The following is a 24,406-nucleotide window of genomic DNA, read 5'->3' as shown; positions in this document are numbered from 1 at the left end:
AAGTAGAGTTGGAAATTTCAACTTTTCCAACCATCACTGCCACTTCCAGGCTACAAAAAGCTATATTTCTCTATTTGGCTTTCTCACTATTTGTATTTCTAGAAAGTTTTTATATAACTGAGTTTCACAGCATGCGAAAAGTCTGACCATTTAATTTAGACTATTATTATTGGAATATAATACAACTTTGTATACTCTCCTATTTTCCAGCTATAATTATGCATGAAGTGGAAGGCATTGAGCTGCCCTTGCAGAACATCTTGTTCTCACTGTCTCTGTGGACAAATATATTGATTCCATTACTTCTGTCATGTGGGCCTTCCACGGGCTGCAGTGACTTCCATGTAAATCCCAAAGAGTATACCAGATAGCATTTGAGACTTAAGTAACAGCTCCTGTGGTTGAAGAAGACTTTTATCAAGCTTTACTGATTAGAATTCAGTATTTCAAGGATCTAAATCATTTTCATGAGGGTGAAATGACTGAAGATGAAGATTAATGCCTTGGGGGGTTTTTTCCTCACAAGTTAATAATTTTTACTCCTTTTCCTTCTTAATTTGTTACAGATTTGAGCTATCTGGAAGATGAAGCCCTGGCTGCAGTTAGTGTTCTTTACCTGTATTTTCTTGATCTGGCACACAGAAGCAGAGTTCTTCACCTCCATAGGTATGGAAAGAACCAATGCATGATGTTGTGATGTAGTTAACAGGATTGCCAAAACTCTTAAAGGTTACAGTTGAAGCGTGTGGCTTTCTTCATATGGCCCTGTCAAACACTGTCCGCACTAGGAAAAGCTACTCTTCTGTATCCTTGATGTTATTCTGCATTGCAAGTCTTGCATGAGTGCAGTTTGTTTGCAGTTGGGTAGCTTAGCACATTGTGACCAACATGATACAAGTCTCTCTGGGGGCTGTGTGAGTAAAATAAGACAGTGCCTGTGTTTTAGTAAGACCTGTGCACCTGTTGTAGTCTTGAACACAGCACAAACCTTATGTGAAAAAGCTTAGTCCTGAATTTATGATTTATGAAGAGAATTTAAGTGTTAAATATGTGAAATATTTTCTTTCACAGAACCTGAAATCTTCTGTCTTCTCAAAAAGTTGGAGTTAGGTATCGGAAGGAAAAATTAATATCCCCCTTTATGTGTGTTTTGTAAGACCTGAGTAAATCCTGAAGAATTCACATTGTTATAAATCCTGAAAATAGATTGATTTTTATGACAATTTAGTTCTTGTGTTCTAATAGCTGTGATACAACCATGTGTGATTGTGGTAGAGCCTAAAAATAAGCACAAACTGAGTTTTCTGCTGTGACTTAGTCTGATGTTTTCCTGTGGAATAGTGTGGGGAATTTACCCCCATAAGGATAATAGAGATTGATTGACTACAACTGGCTGTTCTCCAGAATATGCTTTGAGCTCACTGGAGCTATGTTTCTGAATCATAAAACTTAAAACTCCGGGCGGTCTTTGCACCACTGTGTGGAACTGCTCAGCCAGAGCAAGGCAGAGTGGTGTTTCACTACCAACCCCCAGCACATGCTCCTGTGCTCTGGGGTTGGCTAAACAGTATTTAACTATGTGTTATTTGGTTCTCTTTTTTTCTTAAGTAGCTTTTTGTACAAAATTACTGTGAAGGATCACCTTTTCTTTACTTACCTATTCCTGAACCTTTCCTAACTCTGAAAATAGCACAGCCTGCTGACTTCCATCTGCTTAATCATGCCTCATTAATAATTACTTTGGAATGCTGAAACTAAAGCTGTGGCTGCATTTATAAATCTCATCTGATCTTTCAGTGTTTGGTCTTTGAAAAGCAAAGTTTGTCATAGTGATTAGGATTGATGTGCTTAGCAATTTCCACTAATACTAATCAGGAGAGGGTGTGTGTGTCAGTCTATAAACATTAGTCTGAAATTCCCCTGTACTTAATGTTAGGTTGTGTTTCCACAGTTACCCATATTGAAAAGCTGTAATTTTAAGTGATGCCAATGGTTAGACTAATAATTTGTTAGTGTGACCTAATCTGTATTATGTAGAACAGATGCTCTGGCAACTACTTGGATCTTTCGTTGCTTTGACTTAACTGTATTAATGTCAAACCTTTCTTTTGATTGTCTTGCATACAATTGTAATACTAAAAGTAATTCAGAGGCAGTGGAAGGGTCACAGCCAAGCTACGTGAGCCATTGAAGTCGGGATTTTAAAAGCCCCTTGAAGCATTTGAATGCCAGACCTGTATGTATAATAGCTTTTGTGGTTTGCAGGCATTGAAGTGCACACCCTTAATTTGTCTGTTCTTTGTGGTGGTTTTAATAGCCCCAGAGCATCTAAGGTCTGTCGTCTGTGCTGTTGGAAATTGTTAATTTTTTAGATCTGACTAACATTTGCTCGTACTCTGTTTTTTAGGTCAAATGACAGACCTGATTTATGCGGAGAAAGACTTGGTACAGTCTTTAAAGGAATATATCCGAGCGGAAGAGAACAAGCTCTCTCAGATTAAAAGGTAGGGGGAGAGGTTTGCATAAAGAAGGGTGACAAAATGGCTCATCCGTATTCAATTACACCACACTTTTCTGTCATCACTCTTTGCTAATGATCTTGTTAGTATTTCCTCAGTAGATAATCACAGTGAGACCATAGGTACTAACTTGGTTGTAATTTATTCCCATAAACCTGCAGAGAGGGGGCCCTGCTTCAGATATCGTTTAGACTTCGTCTGCTTGTTTAGAAACTGTTGTCTGCTGGGCTCTTCCCACTTTTCCCTGTCCTTGTACCATCACAGTGCTCCCGTGGAGAAGACACTACTCATGTCAGAGGAGCCTTGTCCATGTGAGTTAAATGCCTCTGACATCAGTGCTCTGTGCTACCTGTTGTTTCACGGCATCAGCACTGCTTACAACAGCAAAGGGTGCCAGCTGCACACACCAAATTCCCGGCTTCCTTCCCAGGTTGGCTTTGCTCTCAGGGACAGTTCCCCTGCCTTGTTCTCTTCAGTCGCCGACCTGGCTACAGCACATCTCGGACATTATCCTGTTTGCTTGGATCACTTGAAAGGCTCTTGCTGACAACTGGTATTTTCTGTGTCCCTTAGGAAGACGGTTAATACTTATCTAGCTGAAAGTAATATCTAATAGGGCGTGACACTAGAATAGTCTAAATGAGGTCCAGGTTCAGAAGAGCTGAGTGCCTCTAAATGGAGCCATGCTTTCCAAAGAATTTCTAAACTCAGGCTGTATGTGGCAGTTTGATATCCTTTTGGGGGTGTAGGGTGGGGACGGGACTATGGAGTAAGTGAAATGATATGAATTCCTTGTCACTTGTACAAACAAATGTTCATTTCTTGAAAAGCTGCCCTTCAGAAGAAAAGCAATCTCCTCTTCAAGTATTGTTAAAGAGAATGTCAGTTCAATCTATGTATAAACTGGTCTTTTCCCTCAAAAAAAGTCTCCAGTTCAATCTATGTATAAACTGGTCTTTTTTTTTTCCTCAAAAAAAGTCTTTTTTTCATGGACTGACATATGCAAGTGCCTTTTTAATGTGTTGAATTTTCAGTTGACTTGTATTTTGGTGTATTTGTAAGCAAGAGTATTCTACCACTGTGTCAATATTTGAGCCCTTGCACCCTGCTAGTGTATGAGGCCTGTGCTTTGTAACAGAGGTGCTAAATTTTATCATTTGAATATGGTAATGCTTTTGGTATTTTGTCTGTTAGTTCCAGAGCTATCTTTATGATTCAAAAGCACATTGTGATGTGAATAAAGAGACCAGAACTTGACAGTTATTTACTGCTTTGCGAAATAAATATTAGAAGTAGTGAAAGTCTAAACTAAGAAGAGTGCAGGCGAGACTGGTCTTAATGTGTTGTTAATCTGATAACCCTGCAAAGGATCTCTGGAAAAACCATCTTACTTTTGTTCTGTTGCAACATCATAGTATAGAGAAGAAGGCAGGTGGGCTCAAAGGGGATGTTCAGTTATTAGCTTATCTCAGCAGAGTGTTTTCTTCCTATTGAGTACAGGGAGAGGAACACACAGTTGGGCCAGATGTTTGTGTTAAGGGATAATATGAAGGGCAACAGAAGAAATTCTCAGTGTAGCATCAGCAATGTAGTTGGCAGTTCAAATGTACTATAACAGCGGGTGAAGTTTCCCACTACTGCTTTGAAGCTGACCAACAGTGCAATCTAGGTGACTGGCAGCGTTGCCACTGTACTGTCTGAGGGTTTCCAGTCTGAAAGTCAAAGCTTATGATTTAGTTTCCATGAAGCTAAAAAGCTCTGGGGGGTTTATTTATGCTTCTATTTTTACTAAGATAGATAAATGACACTCACAGTGATTGTGTGCTATATCTCATTTTCTGAAGTGCAGTATGCTGAAAACTGATGGCTAAGACTCATTGCAAGTGAGATGCCTTCCTGCTGTAGTAAGGTTTAAAATAGTAAGCAGGGAAACAAATTCCTTTTAAAAGAAAGACTATTGTAATTAAAAAAATCAGTTGTACTTTACTTTATCCTTGTGAAGTTGAAAGCTGGTTATGATGGCGAAAGCAGCAATAAATTGATTCTAGCTGTGTAATGAGGATGACTTAAGAAGGAAGATATGAATTCATAAATTGTTCTCAGACTGAGGTGTATGCTTCTCGTTCCAGCTGGGCTGAAAAAATGGATATACTGACTAGCAAATCAACCTCTGATCCAGAAGGGTATCTGGCACATCCTGTAAATGCATATAAGCTGGTGAAGCGTTTAAATACTGACTGGCTGGAATTGGAAAACCTGGTTCTTCAGGATACAACAAATGGTAAGGAGTTAGAGGGGAGAAGATAGCAGTAGGAGGTAGCCTTACAACACAGTTGCTTATCCTCCTTGTATTCTGGAAAGCTGCAAACTCAGCTGTGGTTTAAATATTCTTGCCAAGTTTCTTTTGAAACTTAAACTAATGTCTGGTCTCTTGTTTACTCGTTACCCAAGTGAGTGAAACTTGCCACTGAAACACATCTGTCAAGACTCAGAAACCGTTATCTGTCTTAGGCCTGTTACATCTTGTTTGTCTTGTGCTGTTTGGGGCAAAGGGGAGAATAGGATGTACTAAAGTGGTGAGCTGTGTTGGCAACTATTGTTTTACGCCTAGTCTTGAGCTTTATGTTCTTTTATGTAAAAACTTACTCATCTGCTTTCCCAGTCTGCTGCTTCTCTTGGCGATCATTGTTTTTTTGACCATGTTGATCAGTAGATACGATTTAAGAATCAAAATGTGAGACCCATACTGAATTGGTGAAGGAATTCATATCAGCCCCAGCATTAACAGTTGGCAGATGTTGTAGTCAGTCTGATAACAGGATAATACACAATTGCTATCTGTAAACCTATCCTTCTATAAAATGTTTCCAGTACTAATCTTTGCTTTTGCATCATATTGTCAAAGTGTCTGCCTGAATTTGCTTCCATAGTTTATTTTTTAACTGCAGGTTTATTTTTACTGGACTCTTTAAAAGTAAGGGAGAAGAGGCTATGTTTTTCAGGCAGAACGCTGCATGTTTTCCCTTTCTACTCTGCATATGCTAAAGTTTAGGTACTTGGAAGTTTTTTCCAGCCAAGATTTTTGTTGCCTTTTGGAGTAGTCATCCTAGATGGAAATAAAATACTCAATTCTGAGTACTTCTGTCATTAATCATTTTTCTAAAGGCTTCCTTTTCCAGTTCTGCTTGCTGCATGACTAGAAATGGCTGGGCTGTTTTCCTTCAGTTGATTGCCCCTACTTCTGCCCACCAACCTGCTGTACAGCCTTGATACATTTATGTAGTGCATTTAATTTTATTTCTAGATGTCACCTGTTTTCACTTGTCAGGTTTAAAAGCCTCTTACTGAGTAAGGTCCTACCCTTACTTAGGGGATCCTGGATCAGGGTCTCTGTCCCTTGAGCTGCGACTTGAAAAGCTGTCATGGCTTTACAGGTTGGAGTACAGAGTCTGAAATCATTGGCCAGTACTATGATCTGCAGTTGTCTCTGTGGATATTGCAAGAGAACTGATGAAAGCTATTAAGTTTTCATGCTAGAAGGAGACATTACAGGACAATGACAGTCATTAGATTGACATTGTACTTCAGTAATTGTGTGGTACAAGCAAACAGAGGGTTTTAGTTATTTATCCTTTAGCTCTTGCTCGTGAGCTGTATTTCTTAAAATGAGACAGAAAACAATGTTTTTGTAACTTGAGAGCCTAATAAAAGGCTTTAAACCTGGATTATTTGAATCTCAATTCCCAAAACAAAGCAGAAGTTTTCTCTTCTGTGTTAATCTAGTACTGATATTTATTCAAACTCTGAAAGTAACATCTTTCCCTTTTACTGCAAAGGCTTTATTGCAAATCTTACCATTCAGCGTCAGTTTTTTCCAACTGAGGAAGATGAGACTGGAGCTGCGAAGGCTCTGATGCGCCTGCAGGACACATACAAACTGGATCCTGAAACACTCTCTCGAGGAAACTTACCAGGTGAGTGCACAAAGGTCTCTGCTTTAAAAGGAAGGAAGTGGTAACAACCTGAAACTCTCTCCAAAAGTCCTTTTTCAGTAGTGAGGCAAACCATGGTGCTGAAAGTCCATGCGGCTTAGATGCTTGAGGACGTATCTACTTCGACACTTCACCCAAGCCAAGGCGCCATGGTCTGCAGTGACCAGCTCAAGGAGCATTTTTTTTAATTAGTATTACTTTAAAAAAAAAAAAATGCTGATTTTTATAGTTGCTATACCAAAACAACAAAGGATGACATACTTTCTTATGCTGGTTACTGTGTAAGCAAATACTGCAGGTACTTCCTGTCCCCAATAACTAACGAACCGAGGGAAGGAGCTGCTCCGTGAGTCATTGCTCTGATGGCTCTTACAAAGCTTGGCTCTGTTCTTGTTTGCTATGGTCTTCCAGTGAGGCTTTGGTTGAATCACTTCGCTCCTTTCTTTCTGTGAAATGGGCACTAACAGTTTTTGCCACAGGGATGTTTTGGAAAGTACATAGATATATTGGGATGCTTTAGCGTTTTGGCAGCTGAGTCCTGATAAATGTTTGTTGCTGCTGCTTATGAGACACTTCCTGAAACAGGTTATGGTTGCTAGCAACACACTGTTTACAAACTGAATAGGCTTCATTAGAGTGTGGGTAGATGAGTTTTAGTTATTATATGTAGGTTATTAACAATGAACTTAAAATTAAATCTCATGTGTGCATCTGCTGAGCTGGAGCAACTGGAAATCAGTGCACAGTTACAGTCAAATGGATATCCAGTTTGTCTAAATAACAATCAGCTTGCTTATGCACAAATATACATCTCCAGTAAAGAGCAAACAAGCTAGCTCTGCATATAGTCATGCTTCTCTGATCATCTAACAGTGTTAATTTGTATATTCAGTAAAATCTGTTGAGCAGTTAGTCAGCTCTGCCTTTGTCTACAACAGAAAACACAATAGCTTAACACTGTAATTTCTATGTTAAACTTATCTTAGTTTCCAAAGGAATCAATGCCACAGAATTATGACAATGTCATCTTTAATTCTGAAGGTGACCAATTCGGTACAGAACCTAAAACATTGTCAAAGCATTATCTTTTAGAAGCCTTTTTGGATGATAAAAGCATGGATTTACAGATATTCCTCAATATGCCCCATGTATTTGAAGGCAAAGATGCTTCTGTGGATTGCTTAAAGTATCTTTTTGGTTTTAGGAACAAAATATAGATCCTCTTTGACAGTAGGTGACTGCTTTGGTATGGGGAAGACTGCTTACAATGATGGAGACTACTATCACACGGTACTCTGGATGGAACAAGCCTTAAAACAACACGATGAGGGAGAAGATACAACTGTCAGCAAAGTGGAGATCCTAGATTATCTCAGCTATGCTGTTTTCCAGTTTGGGGATTTACACAGAGCCATGGAGCTTACCAGACGTCTGATATCCCTTGGTAAGAACAAAAAACCTGCTATTCTAGCGCTGGGGAGTGTTGCCTGCAACAGAGCCAAGAACAGTCATGGCCCATACATATTGGTGAGCTGATGGGAAGAATAATCTGCCAGATGACTTGTAATAAACATAGGTCCTGGAAAAAAAACAGTCTCCTCATACATGAAGTATCTTTAACAAGCTATCTTACAGTCCATGCTGTTATTACCCAAAGACCAAATGTGTGTCTGACTGCAGTACCTGTGTGCTTTGCTTCAGTGTACTGAGATGCTGTGTTTGGTAATGGTTAAAGCCTGGGTTGTCTAAAGTGGAGATCAAGGCTACCACGGACTTAAGAGGATTGCTGTATCTTCTGTAAAGTCCTACTGACTTCACATATTCCTCTTTATTCCTCAGTACAGGTGCTCTTTGCCAGAAGAATACTTTGCCTGAGATCTTAAAGTATTTATTTCTGAATATTCAGAACAGATTGAGTTTCTTAAACCTCCTTTTATCTCTGGTCTGTTTCTGGCTTTCTCTCGAATAAGCAAATAAGCGTTGCTTCCTATACAACTTTGCCTACTTCCTGCATTGGAAAGGTTTATCCTCTCCAATTAGAATTAACATCTACTGTGTTACATATTTGTATGGTTTTTTAATCAGCTGTGGTTCTTAATTTAGATGTTAGCTGCATCCTGAGAGTGGGTGAAGCCTTTCTATTGAAAAATGTATCAGTAATTTCTGCAGACACTAGAGTTCATAGATTAAAATTTACAAGAATATGAATATGTATTGAATCTACCTCGCTCTGCAATAATCGGGTTTAGCACTGATACCAGAATGCAAATCCCTATCAGCACCAAACAGTGGAAGAGACTTGGTAGTCCCCTCTGGGAGCAGCAGCTTCCTCTGCTCTGGGGCTCAACTTCCTTATCTGGCCACTATTAGCCTGTGCTCTAATGAGTGGTTACTTCTGTGACCTTCTGGGTTAGTTAAATAAGATAAACACAATAAGCTTGGGAGGGTCAGAAGGGAAAGAAACTGTTCTAGGTGCTAGTGTCCAGAAACACTTTGTGGTGAACAGGGAATTGTTCCTTCTTAGTTATGCTGGGTAAAGATCTGTTGATGTTTATTGATTCATACCAACATCATTAATCACTAATGATAGGTCCAATGATGCTAGTGATCCAGGATACCTCCTGTATAAACCTGTTATAAACATCTAGAGATGGATGCTGTAGGTGGGCTGTTAAGTGGTAATGCATATCTCTGAGCTTCCCCACTTTGGAGCTTTTGAGCTTCCCCTCTTCGGGACTGGACTCTGTGACTGGGACTCCACCGCAGCCCTTGGTTAAAGCATGCTCATGCAGTGCGGATGAGAAGCATGGTGGAGAGGAGGGGTGCAACAAGTAGACTAGCTTGATCTCTGCTGTGAGCTTTGATTTGCTTATCTTGGGTAGAACTGGGCAGAAAAGTTGAGAGAGAAGGAGGGATGTGAAGACCAAAACCTCTTTTTTCCTGAAATACAAGTTCTGTGATAGGTCCTTCCAGAAATGACTCTTTCACAGACTATGCTTATCTTCCCTCTGCAAAGACAGAAACTTCCCAGTGCTGGTTTTCAGTGCAGACTGGAGCCAGTGCCTTTGGTTGCCTGATAATGCTTTGGGAAGGGGAGAATTATTGCTGTGTCTTGGTACAAAGACTTGCTTGTATTAACAGTTCCTGAGGTTGCATGAATCACTGGTTCTCTGTTTTTCTCTCAATGAAGACAGCACTCATGAGAGAGCAGGCAGTAATCTGCGGTACTTTGAGAAGTTGCTGGAGAAGGAGAGAGAGGAGAAGGAGAAAGAGAAGTCAATAAACAAGACCATGACAACGACAGAGCCAGTGGTGCAAAGTGGTGCCTATGAGAGGCCTCTTGACTACTTGCCGGAGCGTGACATCTATGAGGCCCTTTGCAGAGGTGAAGGGGTAAAAATGGTAAGAGAAAGGCAAGACTTTCCTGACTATACTGCCTTTGCATGAGGATGATCAAGCTTGCTGGGAGGTGTTAGGTTTTGCCTTCTGTGAAGCTGTTTTTTAAAGAAAAAATTAAATGTAGTTCTGTCCAGGCTGAGATTTGTACCTTATGTCTTGGCCTCTCTATCTTTAGCTGTTAATCCTAGACAAAAAACCAGCTCTCAGCTATACCTCTTAAAGGTTGTTGAAAATTGATTCTCCTCAGTCTGTCTACTCAGCCATTTCAAATGCTGACTGTACCAATATACTAGGAGGCTTTTTCCACTGAGAGCTGGTTATGCTTTGCCACACTTACGGAATCATGTTATTCCTTCCCTTTTGCATCTTAAAGACATATTCTTCTGGGGTGACTATTTTGACCAACCAGTCTCCAGTACCTCTCAACAAACATGGCTTCAATTCTCAGTGCAGGGAAAGGAATCCATTTATTCTATCTGCATAGTCTTAATTATAAGAACTAGCTTTTTTTACAGCTGACTGTAGTTATTTGCTTAATCTGTAACCTATTATGGTTTAACTCTCCTAAAGGTTAGTGTTTCAGATGTTGCTCAGTGGTGTCTTGAGTGGCCTATGTTGGTTTTTTATTTGCAGCAAACTGCAGAATCACTCATGCTTACCTCTTAAATTTGCTTGTCAGCTGATGGCTTTTCTAGTGTTTGTGGAATAAAGCCTATTTTGTTTTTTGTCTTGCCTGTTTTAAGTTCATGAAAAGTGCTTTGTTTGGCATTTTGTTTCAGACACCTCGAAGACAGAAAAGGCTGTTTTGTAGGTACCATGACGGAAACAGAAACCCTCACCTGCTCATAGCTCCCTTTAAGGAAGAAGATGAATGGGATAGCCCTCATATTGTACGATACTATGATGTCATGTCTGATGAAGAAATTGAGAAAATTAAACAACTAGCTAAGCCAAGGGTAAGTTTCCCCTCTTCCATCTCTCTAATGACTGCTAATTCCGTGCTTTAATCTCTGTTAGCAAAGACTAGGCAAAGGATTTGAAAGATCTGGTTTCATACTACAGATGATACACTGCAGCTGTGAGCCTAAGGGGAACGATTTCGAAACTGCCTGGTGATGTAGGACCATAAAGCCCAGGCTCCTGAAGGTATTTATGCATTGTTGCACTTAATTATGTAAAGTTCTCAGTAAATGGCTTAGAAACCTTTTAGGAAACTAGGGATTAGACCTGAAATGGTAGATGACTGATAGGAGTAGGTGTCCAATATACCTTAAGTCTGCCTTTTTTGAAATGGAGCTGAACTTCAAAACAAAATTTTAAAAGCCCAAATCCCAACAGAAGTGGGAAGAAACAATGGTGGTTTTTTTAAGTTGTGCTAGAAGAATATCTAAAGGTTTGGTTTTTTGCTTTGGGTAACCTGGAATCCACTGCTTCTGTTTTAAACCGTAGTCTAAACCTGCACAGAGGCAGGCCCTTCAGATGCCATGGTGCATCCATGAGTAGAACCACGATGATCTCCTGAAGCCCCACACGGTTCATTGGGAATAATGTGATACAGTTAACACAGAGTGGAGAAATCATTTGTGCTCTTAAGTAATTCTCAATGTGGGACTTGGGAAGGATGGAGTACTCATAAGGATGAATGCACAATGCAGTTACTCTCCCAGAGCACTTTAGATCTGACTTTTCCACCTAGATAGCTGTCTGTTGGGCAGCAGAGAAACAGATGTGACAGCTTCAGTATGCTAGGTGTAGATCCAACTCAAAGACAGCAGCTTTGAGTGGGAACCCTAGTTTTGATGCAATACCTGTTACCCATGGTGTGAATTCTAGTGACTCTGCACACAATAAAAAAGCAGCTACCTAATGCAAAGCTAATAATTATCTCGTCTGATTTTTCTGGAGGTGGAATTTCCTGTCTGTTTCCTTTCCAGCAAAAAAAGTATGGCAGGGGGAGATCAGTAGTAGATGCTACACCTTACTTTTCTGTCAGGTCTGACAAGCATGTAAAACTAAACATTTCTATTTTTATACATGAATGGTTCATTTTAGCACTCTTCTAGCTACTGCTATGAAGTGTGGTACTAAAATTCCAGTCAAGAATTACCCTTCTGTATGTTTCTAAATGTAAACATAAATATCTAGTTAGAAAGAGACTGAGAAACTGATGCTTCCTAAGAACATTAATAATTTGGGATGTTTGTGAAGCTGGACTTCTATGACTACCAGCCAGCTATGGGAGTGTTGGCAGAACACTCCTGTCTCGATGAGGACTCTCACCTCCATAAATGGAGGCTTTTTCCTATTACATCATACTATAAAACTTCAAGAGCTTCAGATAAAATGGAAACATTGAAATAGAGCGTATCGCTTAATCTATTTTACCAAATTAAGCACATTCTAAATAAGGCAGCTACTAATTTTTTGTTTGGTTTTCCCTTTTTGTTCAAAGTTGAACAGAAGGTTCAAAGTTTTATGGAAAGTCTTAAGTCTTGCTCACTGAGTTTTTCTTATGTTACTAATGTCAGAGGAATTCTTCATATAATCTATGTAGTGTAGAACTGGGATCAGTCCCTGTAAGAGTAGGTAAATACTGTAGTCTTAAGATTTAGATGAAAGTTTCCAATTAAAAAAAAAGCAACCATTTTTCTATAACTTTTTTTTCTAAATCTGTCTATAGCTCAGCTGCAGGAATAGCTTTAAATTCTGCAGTACTACTGAAAGAATGGAAAATGCAAGTCCTGTGATGAGATGGTCCATAATAAATATAGCTTAATTTCAGCCAGGAAATTTTAGTTAGTAGTCATAGAAGTTTTCAGACAGAACTCTGAAGTAGTATGTTAGTTTTGGGCTCAGAAAGATGAGCACTTCCTTTGTTCTAAAATGCATTTACAAGAAACTTCTACTTTTGGGTCCAAGCACTTTAATATTGGCAAGTGTAAACTGCAGATAATATTTTTGTTTTGTGGAGAAACAACATCTGTACGTGATTGAGAGTAGCTGTGTTCAAGTTGGTTTTCATGCTTGTTTTGCAAAATGCAATCACTTTTTTATTCCAGTTCCAGAAAGTAGTTTCAGCTTTTCAGGCAATACATAGAGCTGACTGGGAAGGGTCAAGAAAATTCTTAACTTTATTGGTGTGGATAGCATTGGGACAGGTCTGCCATGAAAGCATGAGAACCTTACTCCCAAAGTTCTGGATGCTACCTGCAACACAGGCATGCCTGAACAGGTGAAAATATGGCGTGGAGGGGGACACTTAGGTATCTTTGAACTCAGTGCTATGGGATTTCAGCAATACAGAATTTCAGAAGGAAAAGCCAATGGAGTGCATGCTAAACTAAACGCAGACTCTAAGAGGAAGACTGGATGAAGAGTCTGACCAGTCCAGTGTGTTATGATGATTCGTCAAAGCCCAGCAAATGCCTGCTATAAGGCTGCTTTCTCCACCCTGAGAGAGGAAGCCTCACATTTATGTCAGTTGTACCAAGTGAGGTATAGATTGTATGTTGTCTGTGAAGAAACCTGCCTATCAGAAAGAGAAGTGTTCTCTTGTCATACAGAGGAGATATGGAATAATATGAATGTAGTCAGGCTTATTTTGGTTCTGAGTTACTTAGATCAAATGCTGGGTGCAGAAATCAAGCAAGCATATAAAAGCTTGAAAATGGCAGTGGAATGAAAAGTTTGGGAAGCTAAATTATATCCTAAAAGCTATGCTCCACTGTACAAGCGAAGAACAACATTCAGTCAGCCTGGCTCTTCTGTTATGATTTATGCAGGAGAAATCTGGAACAAAATAACAGTGACTCAGAATTACAGGAACAGCTGTGCCAAGAACTCTTGTATAGGGACAAGACGGCTGACATGGATTGCAAAGCTGGCTGGGGACTTACTTGAGGAAAAATGAAGGAAATAATGACTGCATGCTCTGAAGAAAATGCAAATAAAAAAGCTTTCTGTGACCTATAATTGAGTGGAAGGAAGGAGGCATGATTTTAAAGTGTTTGTGGTTTGCAGGAGTTAAATTTAAATGTGGTCTGAGTTTACAGTCAAAGAAGGGAGTGCCCCAGTTCTTGTTCTCAGCTGCAAGTATAAAACCAAAGTGGCCTGTTGGGTTATGCTAGCAGTAGTCTATCATTTTGACACCACAGCAAATCTGATCAATTTTGCCAAGTTCCAAATTTTTCCTACAAATATGGTGATGTGGCCTAATGGTGATGATGCATTACTTGCTGTTTGAAATGTATAGGTGAACTGAGCTTTTGCAGAGTTACCTTCATAATGTAGTAACATTATCTCAAATTGTCTCTGTGAATTAGATGTTCCAGGCATCTTCAAACTGGAAAATCTGAGCATGGTAATGTTGAGAGTTGTCCTCAGGAGTTTCCTACCATTGTGGATTTGCCTGCCCCATAATTTGTAACTCATTCTGTAGAAGTTTTCACTTGTTATTTTTTCATCTAAGAATGAGGTTGGGTTTTTTTAGTCCACGTGAGGAGCAGGCTGATTAAATTTATGGAGTATCCAATGATTTTCTCTTTGTCAAGAACTTGGGCTTCATATGTTGTTAACTCTTGTTGTTGTTCCCTCTTGCTAATATTGACTCTAGCTGTAAAAAAAGTACCTTCAAAACCTGTTCAGCAAGCAGTACTTGTGGATTTAATGAATATCATGGCTTGTGCAGTCAGTCAAATTCTTTTTCTAGGATCAAATGCAGGTGACGGATTGCACTTGTGTTTCTGCATGTACTGTTCTAGCATGAAATCGGAACAAACTCTAGGTTGGAGCTATAACTTTCATCCAGTGATGTACTGAAGTTGGACAAATAAGGTGTTGATTTTGGTTAAGATGAAAGAATTTTTTTCTAACCTGTAGTTGATGTTTGTTCCCCCTTGGGATTTTTTTTGATGCAGCTGGCACGAGCCACAGTACGTGATCCCAAAACCGGTGTCCTTACAGTGGCTAGCTACAGGGTATCAAAAAGGTAAGCATAGAGAAGAGTTTAGCTTTAAGGTTTTTGTGCTTAATAGCTGTCATCTGCTACCTACAGCTGAAGTGCTTTGCATGTAGCAAAAGCTTGCACAACAAATGCATGGTAAATGGCTCTTTCAGCCATCTGACTGAGGGCAGAAGAATCCTTCTGCCTTAGGAAATGGATTGTTGTGGTTGGTATTCCAAAATAACGTTTCAATCCTTCCCTTATGCTAGCTCATGGTTGGAGGAAGATGATGATCCTGTTGTGGCCAAGGTGAATCAACGAATGCAGCAGATCACAGGGTTAACAGTGAAAACAGCTGAACTATTGCAGGTTGGTACACTTGTCTTGTCAGACTTCATCCTGGCAAAATTAGCTGGTCAGGGTGGTCTGGTGCTTATGCAGATATAAACATAGGCTGGCTCTTATCCAGTCCCTCTTAGGGGTTCTGTTGTCTACTGACTAAGCACACAGAGTAGGTAAGGTGTTTATGCTCTGTGGGGTGTTCCCAGCTGCTGCTAGCTATAAGGACCTGGCAGGTAGATGTTTTCCCTTTGTGTGCTGGGCAGAGAAGGGTGGAGATATCAAAGAAATAGAAGATAACTTTGTGCAGGAATCTGTGATTCACCAGTTTCTTTTGAGGGAGATACCTGCCACTTATTTTAAAGTCTGCAAAAGTTGAACCTCCTTCCTAGTCAAACCTTTCAAAGACCCAAATATTTTTCATCTAAGAATGAGGTTGGGTTTTTTCAGTCCACGTGAGGAGCAGGCTGATTAAATTTATGGAGTATCCAATGATTTTCTCTTTGCCAAGAACTTGGGCAATGCTATATTCTGATATGAAGTATGATCTCTGGCTGTCTGTTGGGGAGAGGAAGGAGAGTAGGAGTGGTACAGCACTGCCAGAATAACTGTACCTTAGCCTGTTTACTGCTGCTTTTCCTCCATGCTCCTTGAATTCCTGTTTTAGAGCCTGATTGAAGTGCTCTTGATTACTGGCTATCCACAGAAACCAGGTAATTGTGTAGTGATCCTGGAGACATGTTAAGTGCAGCCTCAGAATAACTAAATCATAAGTCATGTGATCTTCAGATAAAGTAAGCAAAGCAGTGCTTTTAAACTACTTTGAGCCTTCTGTGTTCCTGAATGGGCATGTGTATGTAAAAGATTGTACATGTGTGACAGTAATTGTAGGGGCTGTGTATCTCCTAGTTTGGACACACAAATTATAGAACTACATGCATTCAAGAGTGTGGTAAAACTCTTGCTGCTAATTCATGTTAAACAGGCTGTTGTAGTGATAAATAGAGTGCTGCCATTGAGAAACATTTGGTACTGAGAAATATTCTCAGCGAAACCTTAAACTATGAAAGGGAAAGAGCACTTAATTTCTCTTTAGATTGCCAGAAATGAGTTACCTGAATGAGAAAACTTAAGTGTGCTATAGATAACAATCTTGCCACAAAGTGCTGTTTCTCAAAGCATGTTTTGAATTTCTAAGAGCAAATGCTATCTTCTTCAGCAGTGACTTGCAGTTCAATGGATATTTATGCTTCCTTCTTCCACGCTGTAGGTTGCCAACTATGGAATGGGAGGGCAGTATGAGCCACACTTTGATTTTTCTAGGGTAAGATCACACCTTCAATTATTTCTTAGTGGGGTGGGGAGGGGGGAACAGTTTGTTTTGAGAGAAAATTGTTGAAACTGTTTTCTGTTAAAACACTTAATGTATAGCCCTGTTGCATGGATGGATTATGACTTGAAAAGCTTTCGCACTGCCTTTTCTGATGCTGAAAGTTCAAGAGAACAATGAACAAATCTGCCTGCTTGTCTTTGTCACCTTGGTTCCTTGCACAGTATAGAGACACTAGAAGATAGTCCTGCAGCACTCGAGTATGCTCTTTGCATTACTTTATTTGGAAACTGAGGTCTACAAGCCCTGGATTGGGAGTCTGTGTTGTTCCATTAGGCTTCTGAGTTCAGCAAGGTTGTCTGAGTCCTCCTTTGGTGGATGTTTTAAAGCACTTTGCAGGAGCTGGCTGAGGAGGAGACATCCTCCCGCCTCCCTTCAGAAAAGTAGCCATTATGGAAATCTTCATGTGTCATAGAGTCCTTCTGGCAAAACCCTTCGTGTGGCTGCAGCTATAGGGTCTGAAGAGGGCTTGTCGGGCCGGTGTTCTGGAGGGCAGTGCTACAGTGAGCAGGAGAACTTGCAGCTGGGTGGTGCCAGAAACACAGTAGGCACTAGAGGGCTCTACCTGGCAAATAACAGCTCCGGCTTGCTGCAAATGGGGAGAAGAGGAACAGAAATTCTTAATTGTCACCCTAAACCAGTTTGTGAACATGCTAATCATACTGAAGAGCTACGGAGACTGGTAATTGCAACTATAAAATCCATCTGATGCCTTGGTTGCCAGTAGAAACGTGGCATTTCAACGGAATCTGGCTTAATTCAGGCTGTCCCAGTGGTTTTACCTGGTAGAAGGGATTGCTGCAGCCAGAGCGCAACCCAATAATTGAGTGCAGAATTGAAGCCACCCAACTTAGCATTGTATAAAAAATAAATAAAAAAATCCTGAACTTCAACACTGTGGAAGCTCATATTCGTTGGCTTTGGCCTGTTCAGAGAATTTTCCTGTTAACTTTAAGACTGCTCTGTTTCCTGAGTCAAGCAAATGCTCTTAAAGTCTCTTCAAAGCCTTTGAACTCAAAAGACCTCAGCCATCAAATTGGCCAGTGTGGACTTTACTTTTGGATTAGGCAGCTGGGGCAGAGCTCCACTTGGAACATAACCTTGGCTGCAGTCATCAGTTAAGGCAAGGCAACCACAGAATTTGCCATAGTTTTGGACTGGTCCTCCAGGCTCTCTGTGCATCACAGATGTCTGTATTGAAATACAGAGATACTGCTGTGTCTGCCCATCTCCTGATCAGCCTTGCAGCTTTTTGTTCCCTTCCAGTTCTCAAATAGGGACACATTAATAGTTGCATATTACAATTTTGAGATTTTACTGGTTGCTCAAAAGTTAGAGAAATCTTTTGGTATTGAAGTTCAGAAATGCATGGCTGGACCTGGGTTTGGCAGTGGTGGCAGAAACCAGGGAATCCCCAATATCTCAATGCTCTTATGTTGGCTCTTAGATGGAATTTGCATATGCAGATGCAAAAGTCTTATTTTTTTATGAATGAGCCCATTTCAGGAAAGACCTTTTATTTCTTGAAACATGCCTCAAGTAGATTGAATTCTTAACATCTTAGAGATGGGGGCTGTGGCTTTCCTTGCTGTTTGTTTTTTCTAATACTGATTTCTGCTTTTCTTTAAATGTTGAAGATTATTGTTTTTGTGTAGAAGAGTGCACCTTAATGTCTCCTGGCTGAAATTACTTCCTGACTATTAACAATGTAAATAAACTTTTAATTGCGTTTTTTTGAAGGGAGGAGAGAGACATTGGTATTCTAGATGTTCTTCTAAACTGGCACCAATGTGATCTCATACTTCAACAAACAAAACTCAACGTTTCCTACAGAGTAAAGACAATTTGATCTTTTTGATGTGGTCTGTAATCCTAGGCAGGCAACCACCTGAAAAGTTCATTATTGCTATTCTGCAATTTTGCCTGCTAGCAAAAAAATGCATTTTTCTCTTCTCATGACTATTTCTTTGAGTCACTACTACATTTACAAGAATTTAGTGTGTTATTTAAAGCCCACTGAAGGTGAGTTTTTCATATTCACCTCAGTTGTTGACTTTGGATCAGTGTCCAGTACAGTAACGGCCTGTTGATAACTTTAGCTTTACTTGGATAACATCTGTGCCACAGGCCCTGAAAACATTGCTTCTACTTTGCCCAAATAATTGCTTCAGTGCTTCTTCTCCTTATAGCATCTGAGTGCTATGTGCATGCACTTATGCACCCTGGCTGCGATTTGTAATGGCTTTAATGTTGCCCTGTATCAATTGTCCCCTTTTTTATTCCAACTCTTTAAATTGGGCTTAAGGATCTCTCTGCAGAGCTACACATATGTAACACTAGTGTGAGCCTGTTTGGAACTTGGGTTAAAGTTGTTGTCTGTTACAGCGACCCTTTGACAGCACACTCAAATCGGAAGGAAATAGGCTAGCGACGTTTCTTAACTATGTAAGTACCTCTGTTTGTCTGCTGTCTGTGAGCTTGAAGTTTGCAGTTATTCTCATTTAATTTTATAGAAAGATGAGCCAGATGCTTTCAAGCGGTTAGGGACTGGAAATCGTGTGGCCACTTTTTTAAACTATGTAAGTATGATGATCCTTTATGCATTGAGTGTAACTTTAGCAGCATCTTGTTTACAGCTTGTGCAGTTGGTTATTTGTAGAGATTCCCTGGCATCTGGAAGTAGGGATTTCGTTATTCTTGCAGCATCAGGTGCTGTCCCATCTGAGTTGATAGAATTCTGGTGGTATTTAACCTCAGAGCAGAAAATTTGAATATAGGGCCCAGCTCCCCTTTTGGCCACTCTACTATGAAGTCTTTGACTTCACTGGATTCCTGTTGGTGGAAGAGGAGAATTTGGCTTTTCTCAAAGGCGAGTGCTTGGGGTACTCCTCATGTGGTATGCTGTTTGGGAACTTGACTGTCAGCCATCTACTGTGAGACAGTCATGTTCTTCCACCACTGTTTGACAGCACTTGATGTTGTGGTCTGCCAGCCTCCATTTTAGCTGTTTGTCAAAGCTAGAGTTACTCTGGCATAGCTGTCACTTCAGCAAATGGAGGAGATGTACCTAATAAACTCGGTGCAACTGGGTTACAAGTGCAGAATTGAAAAGACTCGGTAGTTGCATGCATTATACAGCCTACAGACCATGTACACTGGAATCATAAGCATAACTGCCACTGATACTAGTGGCCTCATGTTTTCACAGTAGTCTTCTGACAGTATTTTATCTATCAGCCTATACTTACTATATCAGTAACTAGGATCACCTAATCTACTATGTCAAACTTTTGAGTGATACAATCTCAAACTTAAAATTCTGTGAAATATTTATGGCTGAGCTGGTATTTTGAGTGTGAAATGCAGCTCAAAACAGGACCAGAAATATTTTCAACTTGATGTGGCAGGGGAGGAGATAATCTATGAAACAAGAATTGGAATAAGATAAGTAGCTGTGAAATAGTCTGCTGCTAAGAGGCTTTAATTTTAAATTGTCTCTATCTGTATCTTGTTTGTTTCTCAGACTTTTGGACAAGCCTTGGTTTAGAGTGAATGATATGCACCTTATTCTCTGCCAGTTGTACATGGTCAAAGGTGATTTACCCTTATATGTCCCATGTAGAACATATCATACAGCTACCAACACCCTTACTAAAAAGAGTGGTTGTGTTGCTAAGATGTAGGTATTAACTTGCAAAGTTGCATGCACATGCTTTCTAGTTGGAAGGGGCAAAACCTGTGCACCTGTGGCATCTTATGCCCTTTTATTGTAGGTACCAAGCAGGAGGACACCAGAGTGGTAATAACATCTGCTTTAAACAGAAATCCAAGTTACAGTAGAGAATGTGGGGACTTGGGGAGTGTATTAATAGTAGTTCTGCTGTTTAAATTTGGTGGGAGCTGGATCTGACTCACTTGTTTCTTTTAATTAGAATCTGATCAAAAACTCACTGAAATCAGTGGAAAGACTTTCTATTTTTAATGGGAGTGTTTCCAGGAACTTTGGTGGGTTTTGGATCAAGTCTAGAATTTATAGTGAATCCATCATTACTGATGAATTCAATAGAGTTAAATTCATTCCAGTGTAGAAGACCAAAAGAAAAGCATAATATCTTTATGCTTTGAGTCACATAGCTGTATGTATTAAAGCTTGAGATGCATAAAGCACTTGAAGTGGCATAACGTCACTGGTGAACAGCATAGAAACAGAGCAGAAAGTGAGGTTTTCTAATAGTTTGTATAGTTTTTGAAGTGGTTGACCAAGATGCATAAACTGAATTATGAAAATCAGTTCCAAAGACATGGTTTCAATTTATGAGGAAACATGTGGTTTAACAGACATTTACTTGTTTTCCTAATTGGATCATAAACTGGAATGAAATTCTTGAAACTGACTTACTCTGAAGTCCTCTCCCTTATTCTAGAGTACTAGCTTATTAACACCGCGGGTACACAACTTCTTATGGCTAATTGTTTGTGCAATAGATTATATATAATCTAGACAAAGTGCTGAACAAAAGCCTTCACTGAAGTAAAAGCCTTCAATAGCAGGTACTGTTACTTTCGCAGTTCGTGCTGGTTGAAGTGCATCCTTTCCTCATCAGTGCCTCTTGTAGAGGTGCAAGTAGAAATCTCTCTGTTAGGGCTTGGGGCACTTAAGTTTGTGGGACTGCATGTACAAAAAGCATTGTAAATGGACAGAGTTTGCGGACTTTGTTTTCTCAGATGAGTGATGTAGAAGCTGGAGGAGCTACAGTTTTCCCAGATTTTGGGGCAGCAATATGGCCCAAGAAGGTAAAGTCTCTTTATGTGTTTTGCTTGATTTCTCCTCTCTCCTGTTACTGTCTCTTCCTTAGTATGGTCCTACATCCATTTAAAAGTCAGCTAATGTGACAAAGTGCTGTTCACTGCAACTTGATCGACAGGCTGCTGTGTATCAAGGCAGCTGTAGCTGATCTTGTAGACTGCAGGGCTGCTTCCTTTGTTTTACAATGTATAATGTGAACAGTTTCTGTGTAGAGCTGTTATTAACAAAAAAACTTGTGCTCAGGTAGAATGGCTTTAAAGGGGGGGTAGATATAGACTAGATGGAAGGAAGAAATGTTTTATGCTGAGGGTGGTGAAGCACTGGCCCAGGTTGCCCAGAGAGGTGGTGGATGCCCCATCCCTGGAAACATTCCAGGTCAGGTTGGATGGGGCCCTGAGCAACCTGAACTAGTTGAAGATGTCCCTGCCCATGGCAGGGGGGTTGGACTAGATGACCTTTAGAGGTCCCTTCCAATTCTAGAACTCCTCTCTACTCTGAACATGTCTGAATTAATAGAGTGGGACTAAGGGGTTTTTTTATGTGCTGTCAGTGGTGGCCTATGTTAAAGTGCTTCATAAGAGCCTGCAGCTGAATTCATAGGCATTTCCCCTCCCTTACTGTAACCTGAATAATTATATTGACTAGGTTCTGACTAATCCAGATCTGATTTCACTTTTCAGGGAACAGCAGTGTTTTGGTACAATCTTTTCAGAAGTGGTGAGGGTGACTATAGAACAAGGCATGCAGCTTGTCCAGTACTAGTAGGGTGTAAATGGGGTAAGTAATACTCCTTTAGGAACAAAACCTGAAGGAAGGGTCATGTGTGTGCAAAGCTGGTGATATACTGAACCCTTACAACAGCATTTAATGACCTGGGTGTTGCCATTTTAACTACTGGAGTCATTCGGCCATAATGAAAACTCCTACCATCAATATCATGTAGTATTACGCAGCTACGCTGTTCAGCTGTAGCTTTTCTAGTGAGTTTTTTTGTGTCCATGACAGCACAAAGTGTGTAAGAATGTCACTGGGTTTGTGTAGTGTGTCAGCATCAGGATGACTTGAATTATCATTTGACTAGAATCAGGTCTGTTCCTAGAAGATATGTGTGTAGTTTTAACTGCAAAAGGAGGAGAGCTCCTTGTAAGGTGAAAGTGAATGTCTGGACACTGGGAATTTCTGGTAACTGCTGAAAGCTTCTCAAGCTTCATGTCATCCATTCCCATACCCACCTCCCCCAGCCTCCAAGGTGTATTCCCCTGGAGCGCCAGAGCATACTGATCTATAAATGATACCAGATCCAGAACGGACTGCTCTGTTACTGTTGGCCCCAGAATTGTGCAATTGGGAAGATCCTTTCTTCCCTAGTCTCTTGCATTTTCCTATGTCTTTCCCATTGGATGGGTAGAGAAGTATAAACAGGGATCCTCAGACTGAGAGATGAGATTTTACTTGAAGTAACCATCTGGGTTGTGGTGATACATGCACTGGGTATGTGGTGGTAACTAATTTCACCTTGTTCCACAGTTTCAAACAAATGGTTTCACGAAAGAGGAAATGAATTCTTAAGACCTTGTGGGAGAACAGAGGTTGACTGAAACCCAACCTGCTGCAGGCCTTTGTTTCTCTGTCTCCTTTTCTACTGTTGTTTGTTCCAGTTCATTTCTAAGAAATGATCCAACTTTTTCTCCAAGAGTCCTGGCACTTTACCAAAAAAGGACAACAAAATATGTAACACCTGTGAAAGAAAGTAAATGGCATTGTACACATCCTTGTGTTTTGGTTGCTGTTATTTCCATGTTCCCCTTGCCCCTGCCATCCTCCTTTGACCTGCCTTCCGCCCTCCCAGCTTTCTCTGTACTAGTGGTGCAAACAGTGCTGTGGGTGAATCAGTATGTTTGGGTGCCTGGTCTTGTGCCTTTTGTACCTCAGAAGATTTAGATGTTAAATATTTCTTTGAACCAAAGGGGGTTTTTTTAAAGTTTTGTGTACATGTTGATTTTATTGTATTTCTATGGATCACAAGTTTTGAAACAACAAAAATAAATGTTCTTTCCATAAAGTGATTTTCTATTCTGTGTCCTTAATAGGTATATCAGTGCTTGGTTTTAGGGAGCAGGGGGCCTTTACTTTTTCCTTTATTGAGGGCCTGTTGCTTTGTTGCCCTTTTTCTGTAGAAAATACATCATGGTTTTGGACAGTGTTTTATTTAAGGCTCCAGCACACGACATAGAACTGTTGCACCTTCTGCTGAAGCTGGGAAGGTTTAATTTGTGTATTGAAACTATAATGTATCCTGGGAGCAGGCAGGCTGCACATTTTGGGCCAATGGCAACTGTGATCTCAGTATTACACTTATGAGAAGCCTTTCCCTGTGATGTTAACTTCTCTTGTGGGGTACTATCTATTTTTGATTCAAGCAGTTACAAAAATCTGAAGCCTTTCAAGACTTTAAATAGTCTTGACAATTCTTGATTCTAAAAATAGGCATCTCTACAGATGAAATACTGCATTTTTACCACAGGAACACCTGATCTGGCACCTATTGAAGTCAGTAGGATGGCTTGCAAGCAAATCTTAATCTACTTTTGTAGAATGGAGCAGGGTTTTTGTCTTGCCCTTCAGACAGGCTGGGAATAATCATGCCCTTTGAACACAAGGATTCAGATTCTCCTTTGCCTTTTTGCTTTGTGAGCATGTGTGTAATGGCCACAAGCCAACACATGGAGGACAGTGTTGTCCACAATAGAAAGGAAATCCCATTTCTGAATTATAATTCAGAAGAAATGACAGTTAATTGCTAAAAAAAAAATTAGCAAAGTTGTGGAGAAATAGGCAAATGTTTCAGAAATGTAGAAACTTGCTGTTAGTACCAGACTGTTGTATTGATATGCCACTGTGCAGGGTGGATTGACTTCAGATCTCTCACTGGCCATTTCTGGTATGGGCATGACTTCGCGGGAATATGGATGACTGCAGGTGAACTTAAAGCCAAAAATGATAATGGTTTTATAACCA

General features: G+C 40.1%; 1 protein-coding gene across 1 annotated transcript in view; it reads left to right on the top strand.

The window, feature by feature from the left end:
* Nucleotides 1-23,158, top strand: part of P4HA2 (prolyl 4-hydroxylase subunit alpha 2) — a 30,348-nt gene extending 7,190 nt beyond the window's left edge. The window contains exons 2-16 of the mRNA XM_019473812.1: nt 567-666; nt 2,408-2,504; nt 4,649-4,800; nt 6,356-6,493; nt 7,716-7,955; nt 9,702-9,913; nt 10,690-10,866; nt 14,827-14,897; nt 15,122-15,221; nt 16,462-16,515; nt 18,967-19,026; nt 19,095-19,160; nt 21,307-21,375; nt 22,069-22,165; nt 22,916-23,158. Of these exons, the coding sequence (XP_019329357.1) occupies nt 585-666; nt 2,408-2,504; nt 4,649-4,800; nt 6,356-6,493; nt 7,716-7,955; nt 9,702-9,913; nt 10,690-10,866; nt 14,827-14,897; nt 15,122-15,221; nt 16,462-16,515; nt 18,967-19,026; nt 19,095-19,160; nt 21,307-21,375; nt 22,069-22,165; nt 22,916-22,986 (1,686 nt within the window). The 5' untranslated portion in view covers nt 567-584 and the 3' untranslated portion in view covers nt 22,987-23,158. The remainder of the gene's footprint in view (nt 1-566; nt 667-2,407; nt 2,505-4,648; nt 4,801-6,355; nt 6,494-7,715; nt 7,956-9,701; nt 9,914-10,689; nt 10,867-14,826; nt 14,898-15,121; nt 15,222-16,461; nt 16,516-18,966; nt 19,027-19,094; nt 19,161-21,306; nt 21,376-22,068; nt 22,166-22,915) is intronic.
* The last annotated feature ends 1,248 nt before the right edge of the window (nt 23,159-24,406 follow it).

This window comes from Aptenodytes forsteri, unplaced genomic scaffold (assembly GCF_000699145.1).
Source record: "Aptenodytes forsteri isolate BGI_AS27 unplaced genomic scaffold, ASM69914v1 Scaffold54, whole genome shotgun sequence".
Classification (NCBI taxonomy): domain Eukaryota; kingdom Metazoa; phylum Chordata; class Aves; order Sphenisciformes; family Spheniscidae; genus Aptenodytes; species Aptenodytes forsteri.
This window is presented reverse-complemented; position numbering and strand designations above follow the sequence as displayed.